This window comes from Neocloeon triangulifer, unplaced genomic scaffold (assembly GCF_031216515.1).
Source record: "Neocloeon triangulifer isolate White Clay Creek 2 clone unplaced genomic scaffold, ASM3121651v1 ptg000013l, whole genome shotgun sequence".
Classification (NCBI taxonomy): Eukaryota; Metazoa; Arthropoda; class Insecta; order Ephemeroptera; family Baetidae; genus Neocloeon; species Neocloeon triangulifer.
In genome coordinates this window covers 6,388,256-6,415,278 of record NW_026775555.1, presented here as the reverse complement: position 1 = coordinate 6,415,278, position 27,023 = coordinate 6,388,256, and the positions used below count along the sequence as shown (strand labels likewise).

Sequence of the window (27,023 nt, the reverse complement as noted above, 5' to 3'; positions counted from 1 at the left end):
AAGCTTAGAATATATAAACCTGCTGGGCCTCTGACTCTCTCATTTTAATAAGTGCTGCTTCGTCGAACTTGCCAGCCAGCTAATTAATTCCTCCTTCCGAGGCACGTACCTTAGCGAAGGACCCGCTTTTTTGCTGATTCCAAGAGAAGCAATTAGGAAACGCGGCGATGGGTCGAAATTGAATTTATACGGAAGGTCCGTGAGCTATGTCTGTGTTTTATTGATGGCATGGCATCTGCGACTTAAATAATCGTCTGATATAAAATTAATTAATTAAATATTAAGTTTTCGGGATAGATATAATTCAATTATATTATGTGACATTCAATTTTTACTTATGTTTTAATTTTTTTATTAATAGGATGTTAATATGTATATAAATAATAAATTAATATCAATTCTCTTATCTCTTCATCGCGGGGCAATAATTTTTTCTCTACATTTATGGACATAATATTATTAATAATTTTTTATTATCTTTTTGCATTGATTTTCTACTCAATCAAATGCATTAAATTTAATAATGGAATTAAATTGATTTTAATGCAATTGATATGTGCACGTTTTATTACGTGTGTCGTGTGTACTAATTGTAAATTGTTAAATGCCTCGGAAACCTGCGATGGTTTTATATAATAAGGCTTCGATCATCCTGCAGAGTTGCAGACTTGCACTCTGAATTTTAGGAGTATTAATTAATTAATTTTTTATTTTATTTCAAAAACCCGGTTCAGCAATCACAGCATTAATTTCGGTCATTAAGATTAAAATTGCTCGGATCAGTGAATTTAGTGATTATAAAACAATTTATGAACCAAAGAGGGGTGTAGAAAAAAAATTGCATTTTATGACGACCTATCATCCATATGTACCTATATTATGTTTAAATTGCCACGTTTTTCAGTGAGGGGGGCGTGGTCGTAATTGATTTTGTTTAATTTGTTTTCATTTTCGTTTTCACTCCAGCAAGGGTAGCACGCGTGGTTCAGTCAGAGACAAATTCGTGTTTTTCTCTGGTGATCAAGAACATTTGAGTGGAAATGGACGACTATGATTCGGACATGGATGAAGAGTAATTTCAGTTACTTATTTATTGCAAAACACTCTCCTTCATGGTTTTAAAACTTGCAGGCAAACTTAATTATTACATGCGTTATGTCACTTGTCATGCGCACTAATTAGATCGATCTCTCTTATGTTTACAATGTTTCTTAACAATTAGTAATTATTTTTCAATATTTACAGGATTAATAAAACAGTTTTTAATCAAATGTTTTTACAGACGCCCCGATGAAGAATCGGCTCTAGATTTTCAAAAAGATGTTTGCTGCAACACTTCGAGGCTGCTCTTCAACTCGTCACTGGTGAATTTGTGCATGAACGCGATTGCAAAAAATCAAAAGCACTTTGCATTTCGAGCAGACACAAAAGTTAGCCTTGCTCAATTGGGTAAGGAAAATTTTAATTTATTTCCAAACAAATATAATGGGGAATTTGGTTAAATTTTGAATAAAAATTATCAAATTAATGAAAAACTTTTATCACACAGACCTGCATCTGCGAAAGAAACTGATCAAGAAGATCATCGACTTCAAGTCTTACAGCCAAACCGATGAAGGTGATGAATATGATTTCGATGAAGATGATGAAGAAGAAACAGTGAAAAAGGATGCTACTTTTGAGTTGATTCGCCAACTTATGGACCATAAGATTACAGAATACTGCCTTGACTGGTTCAATGATGAGGATGACCTTTCCAACAAGGTATAAGTTAATTATTAAATATTAATAATGTTCATTAAAACCCAACCTTCCTGACTTTTTCTAGTTACTGCACACTCTGGTTGACAAATTTGGATTCACTACACAAAAATTAGTCCAAAAAGAAAGGGACATTACCAGTGGCATGGACAGAGACAAATCCTTCAACATGAAAGCCAACAAACTTGATTGTCTGCTTCACTTGCCCAACCTGCAGCACCTGGAGATTCACTGCAACCTTCTGAGCAATGAACAGCTTCAGCTGATTGGTCAAAAACTGTCCAACCTGGTCTTCCTTGGGGTCGACCTAATGGACCCTGACAAGGACAGCGTGTCCAGAGCCCTGGAACCGCTCAAGAAACTGGAGGTCTTCATCTTCCGAGTGTACAGCTTGACAAAATTTGGCGATTTGTCTGAACGAAACGCCTCCGCCCTTTGTGGTCACTGTCTCCTGAGGTTTCCTCAGCTCAAAGTCATTGGCTCCAAGGTTGACAATGAATCTGAGGAAGACCCCGAAGAAGAAAGCAAGTTCCTGCACCTGCTGGACGACTATAACCAGTTGCTGGCTGCTGGCCAGACTCGTCAGTTGCAGCACCTGATCATCTCAAAGCCTCTCACTCGACAGCAGGCAGCAAACCTGCCCAACCTGACACATCTCAAGGTGAGAATTTCCATTCTTGACGTGAATAATTTTTGTCATCTCAACTCTAATTACAGGTTTTAACCTCTGCAAATGACAATATTGACATGGAAGGCCTCTTGCACTTTGACAAATTGAAAGGTCTGTCCTTCGTGTCGCAGAATTACACAGACCAATGGCGCCCTCTGATGAAACTCATTCGGAAGTACGGCTCTGGCCTGGAGTACCTCTCCATCAGCTTCCTCGAGTCGAGGCTTGTCAACATCGACAAAATACTCTTTCTCTGCCCTAACGTGAAAACGATGCACCTCAACTTCAATGGTACTGGTGGTCCCTCTGTTCACCAACTTCACCAAAATGCCATGGCCAATTTGACTGCACTCAGTGTTGATTTCTTCAATATCAAGTAATAAGACTGCAAATTATATTATATATATTTTTTTTAATTTCCAACTTATTTGGAGGACTTAAAATATTACAAAGGTTTATTAGTGTTTTAATTAATAATTATGTTGCAGTTGGGCTCCAGGCGTGATGGCACAGTTCTTCACTGCCCCTAACCTGAAGCACCTGACCATGTGGTCTGTCTCAGCAGATGAAAACTCTTTGGGCTCCGTGATGGAGCATCTGAGGGGAAAGGTTGTTGCTCCAAAACTGGCCATATTATACGGCAGCTCCAGGCGCTGGAACGGCATCTACAAACTCAAAGAGGCATACTGGCGGCAATTCCTCCAGTTTTTGTGCCTTGAAGCTCCCGTCCTTGAGACGATCCACTTCTTTGCTGCCGTTCTTGATGACAACTTTTGCAAAATGATCAACTGCAGGGCCAGACTTGTTGAAGAGCCGCATTTTTCCTGGGAAAGGGTTCTGAATTCTGATTGATTAATTGATAGAGATATATAGTTATGCAGCATAACTAGAGAGATGGACGAGAAGAAAGAAAACTTGTGGAATCAGGGTTTTATCTTCAACTTGAAATTCTTGGAACTGCATTATGATCAGAACATTTGTTTAATATGAGCCATTTAATTTTACTTCAATAATTTGTGACTTTAGAAAATAAACATCTTTAACCATTCCAACAATACCGTCCTCTAAATTGTCTTGTTGTTTTGATTATTTTTTATAAAAAAAAGAGGTTTTGGGGGAAAACTTAATATTGTTTGATATGAAGGCACAACCACTTGAAAATTTTTTTGCTAAAACTTCCATCATCAAGATGACAACACATCCTCCGCAGTGAGCCTCTTAATTGGTTGAATGTGACGGTTGATTTAATTTTATTATTTTTGCCACTGGTGGGTTTGGGGGTGCAGAAAAATGACATCTAATATAATTAACAAACATCACAACAAATATTCCTTGAAGGGTCTGGAGCTTTATAATCAATTATTTAAATATATTTCCCGCCGATTGACCTTCCCATGGATGGTATATAAATTATTAAATTAAGGAATAAGGTGCAAAAAAGCGCTGCTGCAGTTATGTGTAAAATCTCGACAATTCTAATCGCGCCAAGGGCATCAACTTCTTTTTAATGGTAGACAACTTAACAAAAATATAACGCTGTAGTATATTTACAATTCGGATATACTTAAAATTGAAAAATGATTAAGTTTCTTATTAGATTAACCTTAAAAAATAATTTTCATTTCTTGAAACCTAAATATGTAATTTTAAATTTTCATGTGATAAGATTAAGATTCCAAAGCAAAATATTCTTGGTCTGGTATGCTTGTTTTCCCACGTGCCGGTGGCGATCAGCTTGTCGTGAATTGTTAATTTGACCTTGTTCTTGTATTCGTGTAATATTTTTGGGCATATTTATAAAATATTGCTCATTCCAACGTCGATTTTCTGGGTCGAAACAATCCCTCGAGACTTGTGGAAGCCCAAAAGTTCGGGCGGAAACAGTCCCATATCGACCAAAATCTCACATGATTCAGGTTTCTATGTACACGCATTTTGTTTATTAATAATACAGATTGCATCAAACAAATACTTCCGATTTTTTTCTGTTACAAAAGCGATTATTTGTTAATTTATTCCGTCTAATTTTCCAGCAAGGAAATATTTCTGGAAAACTGAATGGCTTTTGGGCGGCCTGCACTCCGTGCTCGACTTGCATCATCCATGTCGATTTTGGTAAGTTTATTAATTTTACTTGCCTTAAGTCAAAGAGGAATTTATTATTTTTTAGATTTTAAAGCCTGATCTTCAGATTACTGCTGGGCTGCTGTGGTCTTAAGTCTTAATGCATAAAAGCTACGATCTTTTTAAAAATATAGTTCAAAAGTCGCCCTTATCGTCCTTGCCCTCCGAACTGTTCTCCTCACATCCTGAACTTCCAAAACCTCGCTCGCGGCTTTACAAAAAAAATTTATCTTCAACGCTGCCCAACTCTGAGCGTAAATCTGAAATTGGCAAAGTTACGAAACACTTCGTACGTACCAAAACATTACCAATATATTTTTAATTACAATAAAAGAATTTTAATTACTATACACAAATTTAACAAATAATTTGCAAAGTTTTTTCTTTGGAATTAATTATTAGTAAATTTAAACAATTTCAAATAATTTTGCTTGGTCTATAATTCCAAAATGGTTTTCTTTCCATTAAATTTCTTTCACCTCTGCTCTGGTGAAAAAATACTGCATGCGTTTTTAAATTTGGTCGCACTACTGCGAAGCTGCTAGGGCAAATTGCCTCCTACGGCCAAACACGATAAAAAAAACCACCTGCAGTACTCTTGGCAGCAGTCGACTCTTTATCCATACCTTTATGACAGTCTGTAATTGCCCACGGTGATGTCTGTCCTCCCTCTCGTAATCTTTTAGTAAGAGGATGAAATTAATCCCGCGAGAGAGGGCAAAAAAACTCGGCCGACAGGGCACCTGGGGGGAAATCATCTCGTCCGCAGCCACTTAACGCAAGAATCGGCGCCGATGGATATCATATCGGACCGTTATAATTCCGCCGCCAGAATTCCCCTGACCATTTCTATTCATTATCCCTCCTTGGGGTCCATTAGTCAATTTGACGCGCGACGGACCAGAATAAATTCAGTGCAAAACAAAGTCTCCCGCGAGTTTCACACACCAGGAAATGCTTTTATCCGCAAGAGCTTCTTTGCGCAACGCACATCATGAGTCGCTTATTTATAGCGTTCGTTAATTCGAAAAGCGATGCGTCTCGCCCTGGGATGTCATGTGACATCAATCGTACCAGAGAGGTTGACTGGGGAATTAATATTTCGTTACTGATTCCCGGAATGAAGCAGTCGACTTGTGTTTCCTGAATTTTAATTACCCGTTAAGTAATTATTATTTATTATGCGCTAAATTTTATGAAATTCAGAATTTTTTGAAATAAATGTTATATTTAAAAATATTATAAGCCTGCAAAGTATTATTTTTAATTATTGTTATTAATTTTGCTTTGTGTATTAAGCTCTGAATAAATTAACTGCATATTTATAAAGGGAATTTAGGATCTAATAATAATTGATAATTGAACGCTTTTATGAAAACACAACAAAGTAAATTGGAATATTGCATCAGACCATGTTCCACAGCGAGTCCTTTGAAGATTATAAACTCTATATAATTAAAGCTTTGTAGGATTGCGTTGATTTGATGTTTGCATTAAAAGTCTGCTTTTGTTGGTGTTTATTTTTTCATTGTATATAGAAAAACAACTTTAAACCGTAAATTCCCTTCTGAGCAAAAAATTTGACAAACAGTTCAAACATCTCTTCTTGAATTCTTGAGCAAGAACTTTAACTCTTTATAGACAATGAAATTTTAGAACCAGGTTTGCTTCTGTATGACATTTCAGCATATTTGTCACGCGCGCGCCACCGAAATGCGGCACACGTTTAGAAAAACAGTCAAGTTGTTGCTGATGTTTTATTGACGGAACGGCGACGGCGGCCATTGCACAGCAAAAACATACACGGGCCGATAAACATCGCACTCTGAATCTAAATTGGGCAACTAGAAAAAAAGGGCTAGTTAAAAATTTTATGGCATTCGTACGCGCCGCGCAACGTCCATTTCCCCTTCGTGACCGTATAAATTACGTGGTGCATTATTTTTGAGAAATATTTTAATTTTATCCCTCAGCACATCGAATTACACACCAATGTGCGCACGCTTTCTCTTTTTTCTCAATTCTTTTCAGTTTTTATTTAGAAACTCGCCGCGGTCTCATTGCTTTAATTGGCCTTCGGTGTAAAAATTGTGAAAGGGTTTCAAGAGGTGGACTTTTTATAATAAACATTTTCGTGAACGCCGTTCATTTTTCAACTTTAGCATTATTCTCGGTCGATGAATAATTTCTGATGACAAAGATGAATTATTATTCTTTATTGCTCGCTAAGTAGAGGCCGAGAGGAAAATTGAGTGCTTTTTCTTGAAAAAAGTGGTGGCTGAAATTTTTTAAATGTGACTTATTGATAAGAACTGGTTTGAATAATAAATCGATCCGACGGTCAAGGTTTAATTCTTCTAAACTCACCAAGTAGCAAAAGCAATAGTTTGAGTCAAGGCAATCTCACCAGTCGAATTTTCCTTACCTGAAACAATGCATAAATTTTCATTTAGATTAACTTTGAAATCATAAACAAAGGTTAAAAATTATATCCGTCAAATAAAACATTTTTGGTTTAAAAATAGGAAGAAGGTAATTAAATCATGATAAAATTATTTTGAGGGTCGAGAATTGAAATTTCTAACGATGACTTAAGTGGAAATTTTACAAATAGTTTATATAAAATCGTCGCGCTTTATTATTATTACACGATATTTTTTAGAGCAAATTACGATTTATATCCTCGATGAAATTAAAAAGTGAATTTCTTTAGAATATTTCTTAAATAATTATACGATTTATAAGTTAAATCGTCAAAAGATTAAAAATTTGAAAGCCTTGCAAGTAAGAAAATTCAGACGAAAGTGTGGCGATGAAACTTTTTGGCCTCAAAAGAAAATATTGTCAACCGGTTAATTACCCCTCCGCTTTTTTTTCGTCAAGTTTCGCGTCCAGCAAAATAACGCCAGCAGCCCCTGGCGCATTTCATCGCACAAAGTGTGGAGTGAATAATTAGATTCAGCCGGAGCAAGCGACCTGCTGCTGTGCCGGGAACAAAAAAAAAATGTTGCCATTACAGACAGCCTTCGGTGGCATTACTTGGCGGGTTTTGTGTCAGGGCGGTACAGCGACACTGTCACCCAGACAAGCGGGCTCGCTTATTCATATTTTTTTTTGGAAAGACCGAAAGTCGGGCTCGCTCCAGTGTATTATTATAATGAAAACATTTTTCTTGAATAACGCGCCGCGACAGGCCGAATGACGAAAATTTCCATAACTTATGTGCGTGCCAGCGAACGTGCACACATACTTTTATTGTTATCATTCGCGCGCTTTATTTTTCATCCCTCGGCGCCGCCACCATGAATAATATGATATTTCACTTTGTGCAAAATGTAATGGTTAGAGTGAGATACACAGCGCGACTCTCTCTCTCTTGCTCGGCAAGGCCTTTTTGTGCGGCGGCGGAAAATCCACCCCCCGCTTTCGTTTTGTCGAAATTCGCATTGTACAAAATGCGGGAGTTGGAATAAAAAAATGAACAATGTCGCTCCCAAGCTTGGAAATAATATGTCGCCGTACGCGTGTGGAAAGTAACATATTTTCAGTCAGACCAGATAGGGTGCGAAAGGCAGGCACGGTTGACTTGGCCTTTCAGAATAATTTCATAATCCCGTGAGGGCGAATGAATTTGAATGCAAAAGCCAATTGAGGGAATTTGACCAAAATGATTTAACCGCCGATGAAAGGATAATTAATTAAATACCTTTAAATTTTGACTATTTTGAGATCGATAAATTTATAATATTCACCAGACAAGCGTCAATAATAATTGTGATAATTGTATTATTATTTGAATATAGCAATATCCAGCATAATTATATATTAATGAAAGGTTTTTTAATTATTGTTAATCTTTTTATTTTGTTACAGTTCATCATCTTTCTTAAAGAATCAAGCATCAAAGCCTTACTTTTTTTATACATATTTTGACGATATGTGGGACTGTAAATAATAAAATAATATTATTTATAGCATGATGGGGGGGGGTGGGGGATTTAAATCAAAATTAATTTGATTTGGTGATTTGATATTGGATTCTTCTATTGAATTCCGTAGTCTGTTCATGATACCTAAAAATTCTAAATGTCTATCTATTGTAAGTGAAGTTTATGAAATTTGATGTAAAAATTGTAATCTTTACAAAATATTTATTTTAAAATTGCAAACTGTATATTAAAGATACCCTTTTGTTTGCAATTTGGTGTATTACAGATTACAGAATTAATGCAATTTCCAAATTATTGAAGTTTTATTCGTTAAAATCCACCAGCAAGCTCAGAATTGAAATTAATAATTACGGATTAATTTTTAAACCCGAACGTTCAATTAGAATTTCAAAACAGGCTGCCTGTTTTAAACAAACATCCCGTTCAAACAATGAAAAAAACGAGCAGGAAAATTCACATCTGCCAATTTGGTGGTGTTTATGTGTCAGCCCGAATTTAATCACCTAGCCAGTTTCGCTACGCAAAACAACAACATGGTCGGCTATTCAGAATTCAAACGGCCTCAGGGTGGTCGTGCTGCAAACGGAATAATTTCGCAGGCTTATTAGGAGCCGGTCAATTGCGATCAGCACTATTAAATTTGGTGGAATATTGCGTGGCGCCGACTGGCAAAGCCAACGTTCGATCGCGCCGCAATTTCGTTGGTGCTTTTGTTTCAACGCAACCGACTGTTTGTTTTTGTTAAAGAACAATGCACCCTTGCGGGCGGAGGCGGCATTTGCTCTCTTTCAATACGCTGCTGCGGACAATGGGCACGAAAAAATAATTCGCTGCTTTTAATTAGCTCCTTTGTTTGCACATCAAAAGCGGATTATTAATCATTGAGCGCATTCCTTTCAGACCATAGGAAAACTAGAAAATCAGCCGTGTGCTAATGATGCGTTTGATTTATTGATCCTTTATTTTTCTTAAGCAACTCGAGCCTTCGTTCAGTTCAATGGAAGAGAAGAGACTGCCGATTATGAAGAATTCCAGAAGATGTTCAAAAATAGGTTTAAGATCATATAACCGTTTCAAGTCCATAAGTGCCAAAGTTAATTTTTTTGCAAGGTTTTACACTAAAAGAAAAAATCAGAATTTCAATTAATTTATAAATTAATTTTAAAATAATTGATAGATAAAAATGTTTGAAAATTTTCCATCAACTTGAAAATATTTTTTAAATTATACATAATGGGATTAAATTTTTATTTCTTTTATTATTTTCTCAACTTTTGAAATAATTGCACTTTATACCCCTTATTAAAAAGTTCTAAAATATGTTTACTATTCTAGTTGATGATTCTGTACTTATTCGGAGTTTGCAGGGTAAAAAGCTAATTCATTTTTTATAATACTTGCTTGAAATGTGCTTTGTAAATAATTTTCCCTTAAACATCGACATACACATAATTATATTGCAAATGATTTTTCATTGAAAAAAGCATCTCGTATGTAACTGGTTTAATAAAATCGCGCATTTAGAGGCCAAATTTGTGCCCGGCCCCTTATAAAAGGCGAACACTCGAACTAAATTGCGTTACCTGAGCGTGCCACCGAAAAAGTGGTTGTTGATTAGGAAGTGGCCCTGCGAACATAACTTAGCATATTACCTCGATAATGGGGCGCGCACGCCGGCGACAAAAGCAAATTTCTGGCTCACATTATCCGCCAGAGCGCATAGACGGGGGTGGTGCTCTTCGACCGGGGTAATATTATTATATTACATGGCAGGGCGGCGAGACGACGCAAAAGATAATAATGGCGGCAAACTTTGCTGCGAAGACGTATAGGCGCAAACTTATGCGAGAGACCAAGATCTCGCGCGCGCCACGAGTCAACAAAAAGTTGCTCTCGCACTTCGGTTCGCAGGCAAAACCCAAAGAGTACTATTATGCGGATATGAATTATACCGGTGTTTTTGCCACCCAAGTTTGGCGTGAGTTATGAATATAAAACACACTCACACTGGCGATTAATCAAAGCCCGAACCAGCAGCGTTATTATTAGTTTGTATTGTGTTTGGTGCTGGGGGGTGGCCAATTATTGCGACGGTGCCCGCTGCTGCTGGACGACGACCCAATTCATGCATATTTGCTGGTAAGTCGTAAATGGCAGGAACACTCGCAGAGCATGTGATGACAAGGGAATAATGAAATATGCATGAGCGTTGTCGAGAGCCACTTCCGAAATTGTTGCGACGAGAGAGAGAGTTTCGTCGTTCGTCGAGTGACTGAGGGAGCAGTGCGTTGTTATATTGACTGCAAGATCGAATTAGTCTCTTGTGCGGAGAGAGAGACACACGCATGCCAAAAGCAGTCATTTCGGAAATTGAATTTGCCAAATTGAAATTAGCCGTGCCCAATTTCATGCACAAACACATGGTTGTATATAATGAATTTATTTTAAGCATCGACCTGAGAAAAAAATCAATTGTCAATTTGGGCTGTTGAAGATAAAGTTATATGAGAAAAATCTTACAATTAATTGCAAATTTTAAATTACATGAATTTATATTAATGAAGGCGAAGTTTGTCCCACTTAAAAATTGATCTCCAAGAGTGACTTCTTAATAAAATAAAATATACAAGTTAAATGGCGCCTTTTAATACAAATTTTACTGAGAGAAATTTCCGCCTGTGAATCCGTGACAGAGAACAGCTTGATAAAACGTTTGACGTTAACGGGCACTTCATCAAGTGTCAGAGACTTTTGATATGAAGAATCGATTTAATTGAAAGGTCAAACGTCATCTGAAAATGACTTCACTATGTTGAATTGGCCAAATGCAAACTTTTGATAAGATTTTTTTTTAATATCCAATTTTCGGTTGAATTAGAACCGAGATTTTAATTCATATTTAGAATAAATAAAAAAAAAATAAAAAATTAATAATTAAATATCTATTATTTGGAAAGATGGCGATATTATGATATTAATTTATAATACATTATTTTTCTTTTATTTTGGATATTTTCATTCAGATTTCAGTTTGTTTCATCACCACCAATGCTATTTTTGAACACTTAATTAATTTAATTGCTAATGAAAATTTTAGGTAGTGCACAATGTTTTTCAAACTAAAGGAAAAATTTAATAGATTGTTTTTTCCCTTTACAAGATTGATTATAAAATTTACTCTGATTTACTCATCGTCCGTTGTTCATCTTAAAAATTTCTACTTAAGATTGAAACAACCAGAATAATTTTTTTACAAATAACCGATAAGGAAGAAGTTTTTGCCAGTCAAAACCATTTATCTAGTCCGACCACCATTTAAGAGAATTGCGTTTACCATCCATCACTCTTCCAGTTGAGGCTATATAGGGGTAAATTTTTTCTCAAACGCTATATCGCTGGCACTTTAGCATTCAGCTTCTCTCTCTGCAATTTTTCATGCCTCGCTCGGAAAATTGTGTCGCGACTGGAAATGCTTGTTTTGATGAGAGAGAGACTGGAGGGCCGTAATGCGACTCCGTGTTTACTGCAGCATGCATGTACATCCATTCAAATAAACTCCCGCAACTGGAGAGCGGAAAAGGCCGGGTGTTGTTTAATTTTTCCATCTCTGGCCCAACAGTTGCTTGCAACGCGGATATGCAGCAATTTCGCTGCAGTCGTCGGCAATTCAGCGCAACGGCAGCAATTTTCCGGCTAGGATTGCACTCGGGAAAGGAAAGGCGAAATGTTTGTTTTTTGCCCACGCCACGTTTTAATTTGATATGTGTGCGAGTAACGGAGCAACATTTGCGCTCTTTGTCTCTGTTTCTCGTTTTAATCAGCGGCTGTCAGCGCGATGGAGTTTCTGGCATTTTTTTTTTAACTTTTGCATAATGCTGAGTGTTTCTAAGCGGACGGCTTTCATTTATATTTTTATTTGTGAAACTCTCAAGCAGCTGGAGCGTGAAGCGTGCGAGTTTTTTCTGGGCCAAGTTTCCCATTTGGTTTTTAAATAAAAATACATGAGTGTTCGCTGCTAATACTTAATAGAAAAGGTGGCAGCTGTGTTGAGCGAGTTGCCTAGTTTTAAAACTAACTTTGCACCTCCGTTCCAGGAGCGAGACTTTGGGCAACAGGAAATTCGGTCTCGGTACGCGCCAAGTCGAATTGCCAACTCGGTGGAAGAATTCTACTTCCAGAAGAATAATTCCATTGCAAAAATAATTGAGTTCGCTCAGTGAGACAAAGTTGAATTTTCCTTGCTTGCATGCCATGTCAACATGGTCTGAGTATTTGTAGATGGACTAGCGCTATCCCTCTTTTACACGCGTAAATAGAGGATTATATGCAGTTTTGGCGCCAAGAATTTAATTATTCCCAGTTAGTAAAAATTATTCTAAATTCAAAATATAATCAAATTCATAATGAAAACGAAACCGCCATTCACTAGGCACACTAGCAGCAGGCACAAGGCAGCTTTGAGAAAACACAGATTCCGCGCGCTTTGCTATATTTAAAAATTGTTATAATTTGTTCAATCTGTGTTGAGAACTATCTTTACACCAAATCTCTATAAAATTGTTTTTTTTTTATTGCAAAAATAACAAATGAAATGACAGTAAATAATACAAATAATTAAAAAATATACATCTTTTTAAATACAAATTATAATAATTACAAAATTTGTAACAATAATTAGTAAGTTAGATTCAAAATAAATAATCGCACAGTAGAGCAGATGATATTACAATAATGTTGTATACGAAATAAAGATCATCATTATTATGAAAAATACGTGAATAAATACTATAGTTTCATGAAAGTTAAAAACTTGAAATAAACTTCGATTACATGGCGTTATTTTCTAATATTGCGGAGTGCACTTGCCATATTTATGCCCACACGTGTGCGCTGCCCATACTCAATTTAATAAAGTTGTGCGCAAGAGTGATGATGTGCTCGACATTAGAAGCACCTGCGCTGCAACTACCCGATTCACCTGTTATAGTTTGTGTATACCGAGGAAAGAGAGGAAATTGACTTTCTGGAGCGTGCAAATATTTGCACCAAGACCAACTTGCATCTCATCAGAAAACTGAAATTGAACCAGAATAATTTACGAGCCAATCAAGAATTATGCAAACCAGCAGCAAACAATTAGTTACTATGTATAAGAATCTTGCATTTCAGTCAATCTCGAGACTATCAGACAAAAAAGTCCGCTAGACTTTGTTATAAACATTATTTCTAAAAATAGTGGTAGTGGAAAAAATATAATTATCTTAATCACAAGGCTAACCTGTAGTTTTAGTTGCAAATAAGATTTGTAAGATTTATTGATTTATCACAGAGGCATTTGCTGCCCATATTCAAGGTACATCGATCATAAATTCAAAGTTATTTACAATTACAATATTTGAAGTTTATTGTACATAATATTAAAATTTAATTGCAAGGTTCTGTTACACTAAATTAAACCACGAACACTAAAAAAATTAATAAACCATGTTCATTTTTTATGTTATGTATAAATTGCATATAGTCAAGAATTTAAAAAAATATATTCATTGTTATTTTTTAATATACCACTTTTGGTCTACGTTAGCCCTTAATGGTTTACGAAAAACACAAATATTAATAGCCCATGCTGATTTTTTATGAGTATTTAAATTAACAGTCGCGAATTTAAAAAATTTTCAGCGTCTTCTCTTACAAAGACCAATTTTGGTCTTCGTTAGCCTTAAAATGGTCTACGAACACTCAAATATTAATAGCGCTTATATTTTATGCTAACGGTAGCGAATTCCTCCCCCCCCCCCCAAACAGACTTTGTGCACGATTGTATTAGTTCCATAGGTTGACCCAAATTCCAAAAGTTTCTCTGGGCAGCCAATATTCAGCCAAATTCGAAACACGCCGCGTAATAATTTCATTTGGCGGTCAACGACTGGAATTTAGCTCCAACTTTGCGCACATCCGGAATTGTGTTGTTCCGCAAGGAGGTTGGCTGGGTGCGTCGTGCGGTTTTCAAAGTATTTCTCGTTCTCCCAGTCAAAGTGAATGCCTCGCGTCGACGAGAGAGACGATTATGAGCCGCCGCCGGCAAAATGAAAAGCGTACACGGTGTTCGGGTTGCTTGTTGGAGCAAAAACGCTTTCGCTCCTAATCAGAAACGCTCGCTGCGCGACTAGATTACCGCCGGATTAATTTACCAGCTTGATGCAACGTCGTAATTAAACTTCCGTGCTTGGAGTGTGTTTGCGAGTGTTTGATGCACGTTAGTACGAACTGTTTGTATGTGTGTGCGGTTTAGTACTGCGATAATAATTATTGCATGTTTCGATTATGAAAAAGCCCTAGTGGAGGATCTGGATTGCTTTGAACAGCAACTTTGAACTCCGAGAATGTTGAGCGTTTATAATTTATTAGAAAGCCTCATCCTGCAGTTTATTTTTTGAGGAGGTAAAATAATGCGTTGTTTATTTTTCAGCTGCGGTTTCCGAGAGAAAATTGCAATTAAAAGTTGGCAAGTGCGCTTTTAACTATGTGTTAATTTATTCATTAAAGCCAGTTAAAAAAAGTAATGTGGTGGAAATTGCATTTTTATTGCAATTAGTCCGACGCCTTTTTGAAAAATTAAATTATCATACATAATATTTTTGCAAAGTTTTTTGATAAAATGGAAAATATGATGCAAAATTATGGCTAATAACCAAATAATTACGAATTCCCCCGGTTTATGAAATGTAAATTATGGATGTAAAAATTACGTTTCTAGCGATTGAATTTTGCAAAGTAGATTAACTGGCGCAAAATATAGCAATTAATAATTGTCTTTTCAACAAAAATTTGCTAATTCGTTATTCGGTTGCTTCATGTCTTATACTTTTTTGTATTAATTTCTTCATATTATTTAAATTATATTTAAACGCACAATTAGAGTTAAAAAAATTTAAAAATTTTTTTTTATAAAAAAAAACCATGGGTAAATTTATTGCAAAATCCAAGAAATGATATCTTTATTGCATAATTTCCTTTAAGCAAAATTCTTGTTTTGAGCGGTTTTTTTACACAAATAGTCAGTTTCGGCCCATTTTTACTAGTTTTATTCGATTTTTATAATTGGTTTCTTTTTAAATAAAATCGCTCATTTGATGAGTTCAGGCGTCAATATGAGCATAGCAAGTAAAAATGATTGTTCAAATAATATTTTCACTTCTTACATTAATTTTTTTAAATAAATTCAAATCCCTTTTACACATCCGTGCTTACTTTTTTAAAACTCGCTTCTAATTTCGCAACGTCCGAAATGACCAGCCTCAAAATGTAATTAACAAAGTGCTTAGCCGGAGCAGCATTATTCGGCAAGAACTCCTGGGGCGGTTTGAAGACATTTTATTAGAACAGTCTTGCTGCGCCAAATTCAATGGGTCAAACTTGGCCGGGAACAAAAGTCAATCGCCAACTTTGCCTTTCGGCCCTTGGCGTTTGCTCTCGGATTGAAAGGGTGACGTTCAACCCCGGTGCTTGATTAGTCGGTTGCGTCGATCTCTGCCTTTTTCCCTCCTCGTCCGGCCGGCCGGCAGTCGCGACTTTCGCCGTGGCCAATTATTCTCGTTTAATTGGATCTGTATTTTGCGTCCAGGCACGTACCCTGTGTGCTATGCAGCGACGCGAGAAATGTACACGGCAATCGAATTGCGCTCAGCCCGTCCAATATTATCTCGATCCATCTCACAGCGGTCGGCTCGGCCCGGGCCGACGGGCGATTAATTTGATCTCGCCAAGTTCGTGTGTCCACCTGCCCGGGGTTGTTTCGCTGCGACATATGTCTGATTTCGTCCGCTTTATCCAGCAACATCGCAATGCGACGCACTTTATCAATTGCGATGCTTGTCATAAATGCTTATAATTTTTATGCTTGCTTGTAACGCCGGGTAAGCCATTACAATTTTAATTTAAATGATATATAATTAACTTTTTAAAATTATTTAATTTTTTTTTTAAATTGCATAAAATTTTTCATTATTAATTTATTTCATGATTCTTAATGTCGTCAATCAACTAAGAACCGAAAATGTGACAAATGACAAATTTAATAATATTCGCATTAACATTTGCAAAAGTTTTTCCCCGCTCAAGCTAATTTAATTGAAGGATCTTGCAAGGAATTTTAGAGGAAAAAAAATACCGAAATATTGCGAAATAAGATTACGAAAAAGCTAGTGACTTTAAGTTTAACTTGAAATTGAATATAAAACGGTTTATTGAATATTCTTAAAAAAAAAAAAACTCCTCTCTAGACTCTAAAAATTCATCAATAATGAGGGTTAAAAATACATAAATTTGAGGTTTCTTATATTTTATTACCTATTTTATCCATTTATATTTCGACACGTGCAAAATAAATTGAATCACGTTATTTTTTTAATAACAATGAAAATAAAAATGAATTAAATTTAGGGCCACGTGAAAGGTGAATGGGCGCTATTGTCGTAAAATTTGAGTATCCCAAAGGAGGTGCAAATTTTTAAATTACGTGCGGCGTCACTTCTTTTTATGGGTGGTGCCGAAATTTGAGCGCCGATTTATAATCTAATAGGACGGGCAGACACACACGATCCGGGAGGACTTGTTGGAGCCTTAAAGCCTCCGCTTGCAATCTGCACGAGGGCCAAACAATTTGAGAATGTTCCGCCGGATTTATTCGCTTAGCTCCCTCCCCCGTCCTGGAGATATATAAAAGCCAGCAGGTTACACATTCGCCTGCCACTCGGGGGCATATTTCACGCCGGGGCTGTATGCAAATAATAAATTTTATGAGTGCCACCTTCAAATCCTCTCTCTCTCTCTCTTGCACACGACGCTTTATGGCGCACTAAAATAAATCTCATTTATTGATACGCGCGCCCGGCGCCACCGGAGCTGAACGGGAATAAAGCGACTAACCCACTTTCGAATCAATTAATCCTGCTTAGTTTCCGGGACGCTTTGCCCCCACAAAGTACTGCGACTTTAATGAGTTTTCGGGCGAATCCTCTTTGAAAGTTGGGTTCATCGGCAGCTGATGGTATGAGCATTATGATAAAATTTAAGTTCGACTCGGATTATATCAAATGGGGAGATGCCAGGGGTTAGGAAGGATTTTCTTTTAGGAAACATTCAACCAACTAAACTTGCATTTATTATTTGGTTTTCACAAAAATGTCCTAACTTGAATGACAAGTAAATAGTTATTTTTGCTTTATTACAAAAAAAAACGTACTGTATTTGATAATTAAACTTTGAGAAGAAAAAAAAAAGGAAAAAACCTTATATATTTTCTAGAGTAAATCTTTTTTGGTAAAATAAAAATTTTCAGTGATTTATTTAACAAGTTAAATTACCTTTAGAAAGGGTTAAGTGCGAAAATAAAATAAAAATTCAGCAAAATTCATATCGATCATCCCAACTGAGAATTTGCAAAATGCCCTAAACACATTTTACAAAATTATTAAAATGTTGTATATTTAACCATTCTTGTTATCGCTAAAAGATGAAAAAATTAATGCAATTTAATTTTGAGGAATTTTGATTTACTTTTTAAGATTTTTTCTTCAACGATTTCAAATACCTTTTAAATAAATGAAAAATATAATTTTAATTTAAAATTTATGGTGCCACTTAAAGATGTCAGATTTGTACCACCTTAAGCGTGGATCGCGTGCTGATTTCTGCAGAGCGGCGAATACACACGCCAGCAATTATTCAGCCAAGGGGGCGGCCGGCGTTCGCCTTCACGCTTGTTTTATCGGCGAAAGGAAATGGTTTTCCGCTCCCCCGCGGGGATTCCTTTTCTCTCCGTCGGTCGGCGAGGGTGCGCGATCAGGAAGAAAAGATGCAGTTTGCACCAGATTTATCTTGGCGAGCGCCCACGTTGAAGACAATAATAAATCCGGCCTATTCCACCAGAGTACAGAACGGCCGACGAGAAAATCTTGAAAAAGTATATATCGGGTTTTGCTCCGGCGGTGCCGCACACTAAGTGGCTTAATGGTCGCTTGATAAATTGGCACTCGCCGAGCAAGAGAGTGACGGAGTTTATCTCCGCGAGTGGATTCATCCGCGCCCGGTGTTTCGCAGAAAAGTCGATGAATTATTTTCAGAACGAAAATATATACAATCCCTCTTGCGCGAAATTTGGCTCGGCAAGAGTTAACTTTCGCAAAACTATTTTGTGCGAAACTTTTAGCGAGTGGCGTTGATTGTTTCGCCGGCGCCGCCATGATTCGATTTCCATTTTACGCCACAAGAAATTCGTCGCTTGCCTGAAAAGCCGCAACTTGGCAACTTTTGTTCTTTTCGTTTAAATGTTTCGGAATTCGCAGGCAACGAGGCGGAATTTCGTATTTTCCTTCGTGGAAAAATGTGTCTGCCTCTCTCTCTTATTCTGCGACACGCCACTTTTTCAAGTAATTAAAATAAAATGTCTGCACGTCGTCGCGCGACTTAATAGGCGCACATTCAAAACTATGACACTCTTTATTACAGCGTCTTTCTAGGAAGGCGGAGATAGCAACCCTCTATGTAAACGATCTCACTTGTTCAGAATTGCCCTCTTCTCTCCTGTAATTTTTAAAAGCCTCTCTTAAAACAGTTTCGAAATTACAAAAGTATTCAGAAAGATACATACATACAATGCATTTTTTTTTTTTTTTAATAAATATACATTTTTATTTCAACTTCAACTTGATTTAATATCGAACATGGAGTAAATTTTTTGTTGTCTTCATTCTCCAGAAAAATAAATTATTTAAATAAAAAAAATTATATTACCATCCAAAGATGTTCATTTACGTTATAGCGCCTTGTTTTAACTTTAAACCAAGTTGTATTTGGTTAGTTTTTTTTTGTATATTACATTCTAAACCCCTCCCCAAGCCTCTCGCGTCTTCTGTCAATAGAAACCACCAATTTTCAAGCGTGAGCGGTGACGAATTCCCACGGCTCCTCTGCTTTCCCTCTCTTGTTCTCGAAGCCGCGGAAAAAAGCGACGAGTGTTTGAATTTCATCACGCGGCCTTTATCTGATAGGCAGAGTGTCAATACAGAAGGGGAGCGAGAAGACGAGGGAAAGTAAAGTGCTACAAGTCTGAAATCGAAGTTGAGTTTCGCTTTCGTTGTTTTTCCTGCGATCAACTTGTTAATTAACGACCGCACGCAACAATGGCTGCAAAGAGCAAACAAATTAATTCTAAACAAAAGCAGCCTTGCTTGGCAACAACGAATTTCCGAGCTTTGCGCCTGCATCGAACAGCTCTGAAAATTAATTAAATTGCCTAACGCACTTTTAGGGGGTGGTTTTGTGAAACTTTTGATGGTTAGTAGGTTGAGGTGGTGTAGAATTTGTAACTTAACAAAAATAAATATATTTGAGGAATAGAAGAAAATATTGAAAGTTTACTTGTCGAGCGGATCAAATTAACTTATCTTTTTAAAACGCCAAAATGAAAGATTTTTTGTCAAATTCACAATTGTTTTGCGACATCTGAAATTTCAAATAATATCAAGCGGATTCCACGATTGTTTCGCCACGACTGCCTCCAGCACCTGAAATTACACAATTTATTTTTTTTTGTCAAATTCACGTCTGAAACAGTCAGGGTTACAGTTTTGTTGAATTTGATTTAATTTTAATATTCAAACTCTAACTGATTTTAATTGAAGAAGAGTCCATGCAAAATAACAAATAAAAATGGATCCATAAATTAATAGTCTGTTTCACATAATTAAAAGCTTATATAATTATTATAATTCAGGTTGTTGTCGGTTGATAATTAGGTACTTTAGCTCCTGATTGTGAGATCATTCAATTTTTTATTGATCCATATACATTTTATTTCATGCAAAATCAGCTCTGCCAGCAATTCCAAAACTACAATTTTTATTTAACTTGACTCATTGTGTATGAAATAATTGCTTTTTGGAAGGACTCATTGCCATACAAATATTTTGGATCTACATGAATATTCATTAATTTTCATTGTTGTTGTTTATTTGTCCGCATTGTTTACATTCAATTATTGTAAAACATTTTGCTAAAAATAAAGGAAAATTGCCAAAATGGAATGAAAATTAAGTTTTTTTAATGGGTTTCTACCTTCTACCTCAAGAAACGGCAGAACTATTATTGTTTGTACTTTTTAAAATTAACTGCATCCCTAATTGGCGTGTTAAATGTTTGGAATCATTTGTAAATTTTTCCTTACTCAATTTTTAAATCAAAATAACGCCTGTTTATACACAAACAAATTAACCGAGGAAAACACACATTCATTGCTCTTGGTATCACACAACATATTTTTCGCTAACTTGCACGCGTCAAACGGCGACATTCATGTCGCAAATTATGTCGCGGCTGATGGATCGGTCAAACATGGTGCACACATTCCGGTGTGGACTCCTGTGTGACAGACATTTTATCAATCATTAATTATTCAACGAGCCGGCAAATAAAATATCAGCACATTATTATTCCGCTTGATCAGCCTAACGTGATTAATGGGTGAATTTGTTAGGCAAATCGAACTGCGCGCCCAGGGCGTGTTTGCGCGAGTTCCATATTCGACGCGAAATATCAGAGAGAGCACACGACACACAACAAATATTGGCATTGCTGATCAAACGCCGTTTTCAGTCGGAAGTTAATCATCCAAAAGATAAATTAATAATATTCGGAAACACAAACAAGGCAAAAATTCTTCAGCCATTTTGTTATGCTAGAATGTTAAGTTCATTTTTACTTCACTTCAAAATTTATTCTGACAATAATGCATTAATTACGCTAATTCTGTCTGGGATAAAAAAATTTCAAATTAATTTTTATTTATTTTTTATTTTTCTTTCTCAAATAAAGAATAATTTTAGACAACTTCACTTTCTGCAATTTATGGCGTTCATTGGACCTTTCCCCCCTACTCTGTAAATATTAATACTCTACAAATACAAAATATTTAATTTCTAATAAAAATGCCTCGCATTCTGTGTGGATCAGTTGAAAAAAAAATACGAAATTATTTTGTAGTTCTCTTAATCCTCAAAAGCGGTAATAAAATTATTTTTTATAAGTCACTTTTTTATATTTGTCGACTTTTTCTTGACTTTTCAACAAAAATTTGAGCCTTTTATTTTTGAAAAATTGAATTTTGCTCACCAGTGTTGGCAAAACAAAAGGGAAAAGAGGGCGGAACGAAAGAGCATTTCTCTCGTCAGCTTGCGTTTTTCCAAAGAACGGCACCCGCATTTCTCTTCAAAAGCGGGCCGAACAAAAAGTGTATTGTTGTTAAACTGGGCGTCTTTTTGCCTCGGTTTTGTCCAGAGTCGGACAGGCGGAAAATGACGCAAAAAGACTGGATGTGCATCGGACCACTCGGTGAGAGACATTAAATTTCGTTTTAGCCGCGCCGGATGAAAAAGGGAAAGAACTTGCGTGTCATAAATCCGGCTGTCGTGAGTAATATTACTCATAATTTTTACGTCTCCCTTTAAGATTTTTAAAAATAAATTGTACAGCGCAGGCGGAACGAAAATAATAAATTCGGCTTTTTGTGGGAGTGTCGTTTTATTCCGGCCGACATTTGAGAAATATGCAACCCGCTCGGCACTAATGACCGCCAAATTGTATAACCCTCTCGTCTCGCGTGCGCGTAACATAATGCTTGGCCATTACCGAACGAATACACACGCGCGTCGGGACCAAAGTGGAGAATAATTTTTGAGCGATTTCATTCATTAAGGCCACAGCAGCGGCGCAAATAACAATTTAATGAGTATTGCCGTGGTGAATATTCGTTTGTTAAATGTTCAAGCCTGCTGTCATCGACGATGATTTTCATGTAGGTTTGGCGCCTACTAAAAATAATTACGACTTCCAACGAATGGGTTGGTGTACGTGGGTGTGGCTGAAGGGTGAAATTATTTCTGGTTGTTACTTTGAATGGTTTGGAATTGAATTGGATGGTTTTTGCACGCAACACAATCATGGTTACTAAATTATTTATCGATCATGTAACGAAATTTTGAGTTCATTTAAAATTATAAAGCTCTCCCGTGATAATAATAATACATTATTCATTTTTTTATTAATTATTAAAGATGGAATCGGTAAAAATAGATAAAAATAAAATTAACCTCTACTTCTTCTCTACTCACTTGAATAATAAAAAAACCTATAAAATAGTATGTTATAACAAAAAATTTTAATTGTGTTTTGAAAAATTGAATTTTTCTTCCATTGAATGAGTGCGCTAGAAGTAAAAAAATTACATAAACAAAATAAAAGCTAAATTTCCATCCGCAATGCTATATATATTGTTTGTAACTTTGACGTCTCAATTTTTCATTTTATTATCTCCACCAATTAAAAATTAAAATACTGAAGAAGCTATTTGCATCAAGACATAGAAGCCTCAAGGCTATAAATTCAAAACTTTTATAAAATTATTTAAATTTTTGGAAAGAATATTCTTTTAAAATCTTCCATTTCTTTAACTGTACTAAAATATGAATAAGTATTGAAGGGAGGAAAATTAATTTATACATAAACATAAAGTCCGTAAAATTAAGCTTAAATTCTGCATTGAAATCTATTGGATTTGAACAAAATAAATTATTGCTCAAGGTTGTGAAAGGTCACAGAAGAAAAATTTCAACCATAAAATGAACAACAGGATAGATTTTTACTCGTGATATTTTGTACAGCCATATAATTTCCTTGCCACTCTTGCACGGCTCCATTTAGTTCAATATATTTTTTATTGTCCCATTAATCGCGGGGCTGGAAAAAGCAGGCAAAAATAATAATACCTGTGACAGAAAGAAAATTGACAGGGGCTCAAGTGCAGGCGCCCATAAATCAGTTTTCGGTGCCGGCCACTCTATTGTGTCCAGGCGCACAAAAGCCACGTGCGTGAACACTGGATCGGCCGGCGGTATTTTGTCAATTTGCGGTTGCATGTGAGTTGTATGTATTTGAAGAGCAGCCGTGTGCATGGACGGATTTATCGAGCGGTTTTATTTTTTCCTTGCGAAAAAAAGCAGGCAGGGTCTATTCACGAATAAGTAGTAGCGATGGATGTTATTCAAGCGTCGATCGCAAATGGATTCGTCGTCGTAACACCGCCATTTATATTCGCAGGAATAACTTTCTCTAAATTGGCGCTGGTTTTTTTTCCTCGGGAGGCAATTTGCAGCCGAAAAACGTGCCGAAGATTGACGGACCCCACTCCGTTTCCTGTATGAATAATTTTATTTGCTCCTGTGTGACGGATCGCGGGAAATTTGCAGCGAATGAAAGCTCGTTAGTTTGCGCGCGCGATCAAAGCTGTGCGGCTCCTTTGTGCGGCGCCTCAAAGCGACGGCGTTTCTTGCTCCTCGCCTCCGCCACCAACGCGCGGCGGACCTGTGAAGATTTTTTACAAAGAGTCAGAGAGAATGAGTAAAAACGAGTCTGGTGTGTGTGTGTTCTACTATTTGCTTCGGCTGCCTCGCAAGAGGAAAAGTTGAGACCTTTGGCTCCTTCGAACGAAGAGGCGCGGTCCAGGAAGAATGCTTAATGAATTCCGAGCCCTCTCTGATCAAAAAGGGTACAGAGAACGCTGAACCGAGTGCTTACGTTTTTCAAAAGGGCTCGCATTTTTTTTTTAGGAAAAGAACTTTCCATTCTCTGCAGAGATGGATCAAAATCCCAGTTGCGTAAGAACGATGAAAAAAGATTGTTCTTTTTTTCATTCGAAAGAGATGTTGTTGAGAATTCGCTTTGACTATAAATAAGGGCAAGTTGAAAAAGGATTTCACAATTACGTGATATAGTATTCTACCTCTTTTTATAGCTTTTTGAATTATTTAATTTTTTTTAAGTTATTTTTCCATTTGTCTAATAAAAAGGTCATAAATTTTAGCAAAAAATCATTTTATTTTTATTTTGTTCAATTTAACATTTTTTCATGTATAGGTCATTGCTATTTTTAAGTTTTTAAATAAATTACTTGATTGAAAAATTGAAAGTAACTTTTAATTTATCATTTTTAATAATATAATTTTGAAACCCCCTCTGTAGTTTTCTATCAACATCTTCTTTCTACCTTACCTTTTATACGTACATAATATGTAAGGAGAGACGAGGGCGTAAAAAACGGCCAGTAGTTCCAATCAATCTCGTCCGGTTGCTTTTTATCACATTTGGGAAATGGCGGGAATCGATTCGCGAAAACCCTCTTCTATCTCTCTTTCTCTTCCACTCCTGCCAATCACCCGAAAGCGAAGGGACGGCCTAACGGAGCGGGAAACTTAATTTGGCTCCCCTCGAGTGTATTTTATACATTTTCGGCGTGTCGGCATGAATTATTATTGCGTGGCAGGTGCTTTTATTGGCAAGCGTGGGATGAAGACGGTTACGAGATTTGCGCGAACAAATAATGCATGAATCGAGAGCCACGTTTTCAACAAGGCGGAAAAGAGAGACACACGTACGATTTCTTAAAAACCTTTTTCCCTCTCTGAGGAAAGAAGAAACAATTCAAATCGTAATCCACCTTTCCTAAAAAAATAAAGCTCTTTTTTAATATAAAAAATTGCTTCGACCGCAGAGGAAATTGCAGGGATTTGCCAAGTTTTCCTTTCACAGAAAAAAGTTATAAAAAAATCTCAGATCCAGTATCTCGAGATGAGGAAATTGTGGGGCGCATACGTGCGAATTCAGACGTGCTGCTTTAGTGACGAAGGGAAGAAAGTGAGGGGGTCCGACTGTTGGCAACTAAAGGCCAAAAGCTGAACCAACAACAACACTAACAACCGACGTTTAAAGGCGCTAATTAGCCGGCATGCGTATGGCTATTTGCCGCAAATCGATGTGGGGCGCAACTTGGCGATAATTGGCCAACTTTTGCGTCCCTACGACTGCCGCGCTGACCCATTGGCAAACATTTGCTGCCTTTTCTCGCACAGAAGGCGAGAAGATCGAGCCTGCCGATTAACTCCGAAGTTTACTTTTGGCTAAATCCAGCGATATTTCCAATAATAAAAAAGTAGGGTATGATTCTATGAGACATTTCCCGTCTAAATTAATATCTCTGGCTTAAACTGAGGTTTGGATCCTGCATGATTGAAATTCAATTATTCAATGATTCTCAATAAATATAAGTTTACATTGTATTGAGAGTTCCTAAATTTTCCCCCAAATGGAGCGAATTTTTAGGCTGATATAAAAGTTGCAAAAAAAGTATTCTAGTGAAAAACGTTTTTTGTTTTTAATTTTAAATTTTAATGATTTCTTGCTCTTGAAATAGGGACGCAGATCGTGACCAAAACTGGAGGAAATTTTTTCAATAAAATTTAATTCAACAAGGACAAAGCTGGGACACAGCTTGTGTTCTTCACTCCATAGAATAATTAATTTTTAGGCATGATTTAATGTTTAATAAACGATGATGATTTGAAAAAAAAAATTATATTAGTTTAATATAAATATATATTAGATTAATATTTAAATCAATTTAAATTCAAATTTATCTCTGATATAGTTATTGGAGTCGGAGATTGTGAGCTGTCAATGTTTCTCCGTCAAATGGAAATATAATTATTATAATGTGTTTATTTAAAAAAAAAATCAATTTCCTCAATCTAAAAATACAGTTTTTTTCCAATGGAATGTAATAAATCTGATCATTTTGCACAAGTGTTTCCGCCTGCAAAACATACAATTTAAACTCTAGGTATTGTCAAGAAAGTTTTCCCTACGGGAAACGTTGACGAGAGCAGAGCACCTAGAGAGCAATTCATTCTCCCGTTTTATATCACTCGCAATGACACAATACACCTTTCTTCCACTCGGCCTTTCTCAAAAGTGGGCGAAAATTTCATTAAGTCGGCAGTTGTTGGCGAAAGCAGCTTTTTACCTTGTTTTATTTTGACCCTGCCTGCGCGTCGGGGGCAAAAACGGCGGACGATCTCATCGGCCACGCATTCCGAGCCGCACCTTAACTCGATTGGTGCTTGAAACGGCCTACCTTGGCCGAAAAGAATTACGCTCCGGCAAGAAGGAATTGTTTTGCAGCGGTGGCGAAAGGTTGAGGGGATTCCGAGCGTCACGTCCTGTGCTGCTTCTTTGCGGCAAAAAGCTGCAGGACGAGCTATACACCTGAATTACCAACGAGCAACACGTTTTTTTTCTTTTTGCAGCCTGCAGCGCGGATTTAGCCCTCGAGAAGCCAAGGACGCCACCGCGCACTTAGCTAATTTTCATAATGGAGCTCCGTGGAAGCTGCGAGCAATAGATAAAAAGAGAGGACGGAAAAGATGGCCAACACGCAATTAGTGGATTACTTTTCGCTTTTTACGGCAAAAGCAGAGAAGCAGCGCGTTGTTTACTAGAGAAAGGAACATTAATGACTTTAATTAACGTTTCACGCATGTTAATTTATCTGTTAAATATTTAAATTTTTACTAGGTGGAATTCAGCTTATATTAATAATATTAGCAAATTTAATTATATAACAGCAACAA

At 36.6% G+C, this 27,023-nt stretch overlaps 2 protein-coding genes across 2 annotated transcripts in view; one reads left to right on the top strand and one right to left on the bottom strand.

Moving 5' to 3' along the window:
- LOC132199097 (hemicentin-1) overlaps positions 1 to 27,023 on the bottom strand; it is a 135,456-nt gene that overhangs the window by 96,120 nt on the left and 12,313 nt on the right. The gene's annotated exons all lie outside the window — the stretch shown is intronic.
- LOC132198914 (uncharacterized) lies at positions 969 to 3,474 on the top strand. The gene is made up of 6 exons (XM_059623213.1): positions 969 to 1,072; positions 1,283 to 1,449; positions 1,550 to 1,764; positions 1,829 to 2,422; positions 2,479 to 2,807; positions 2,920 to 3,474. The coding sequence occupies exons 1-6, from the start codon at positions 1,041 to 1,043 to the stop codon at positions 3,281 to 3,283; spliced, it is 1,701 nt and encodes a 566-aa protein (XP_059479196.1). The 5' UTR covers positions 969 to 1,040; the 3' UTR covers positions 3,284 to 3,474.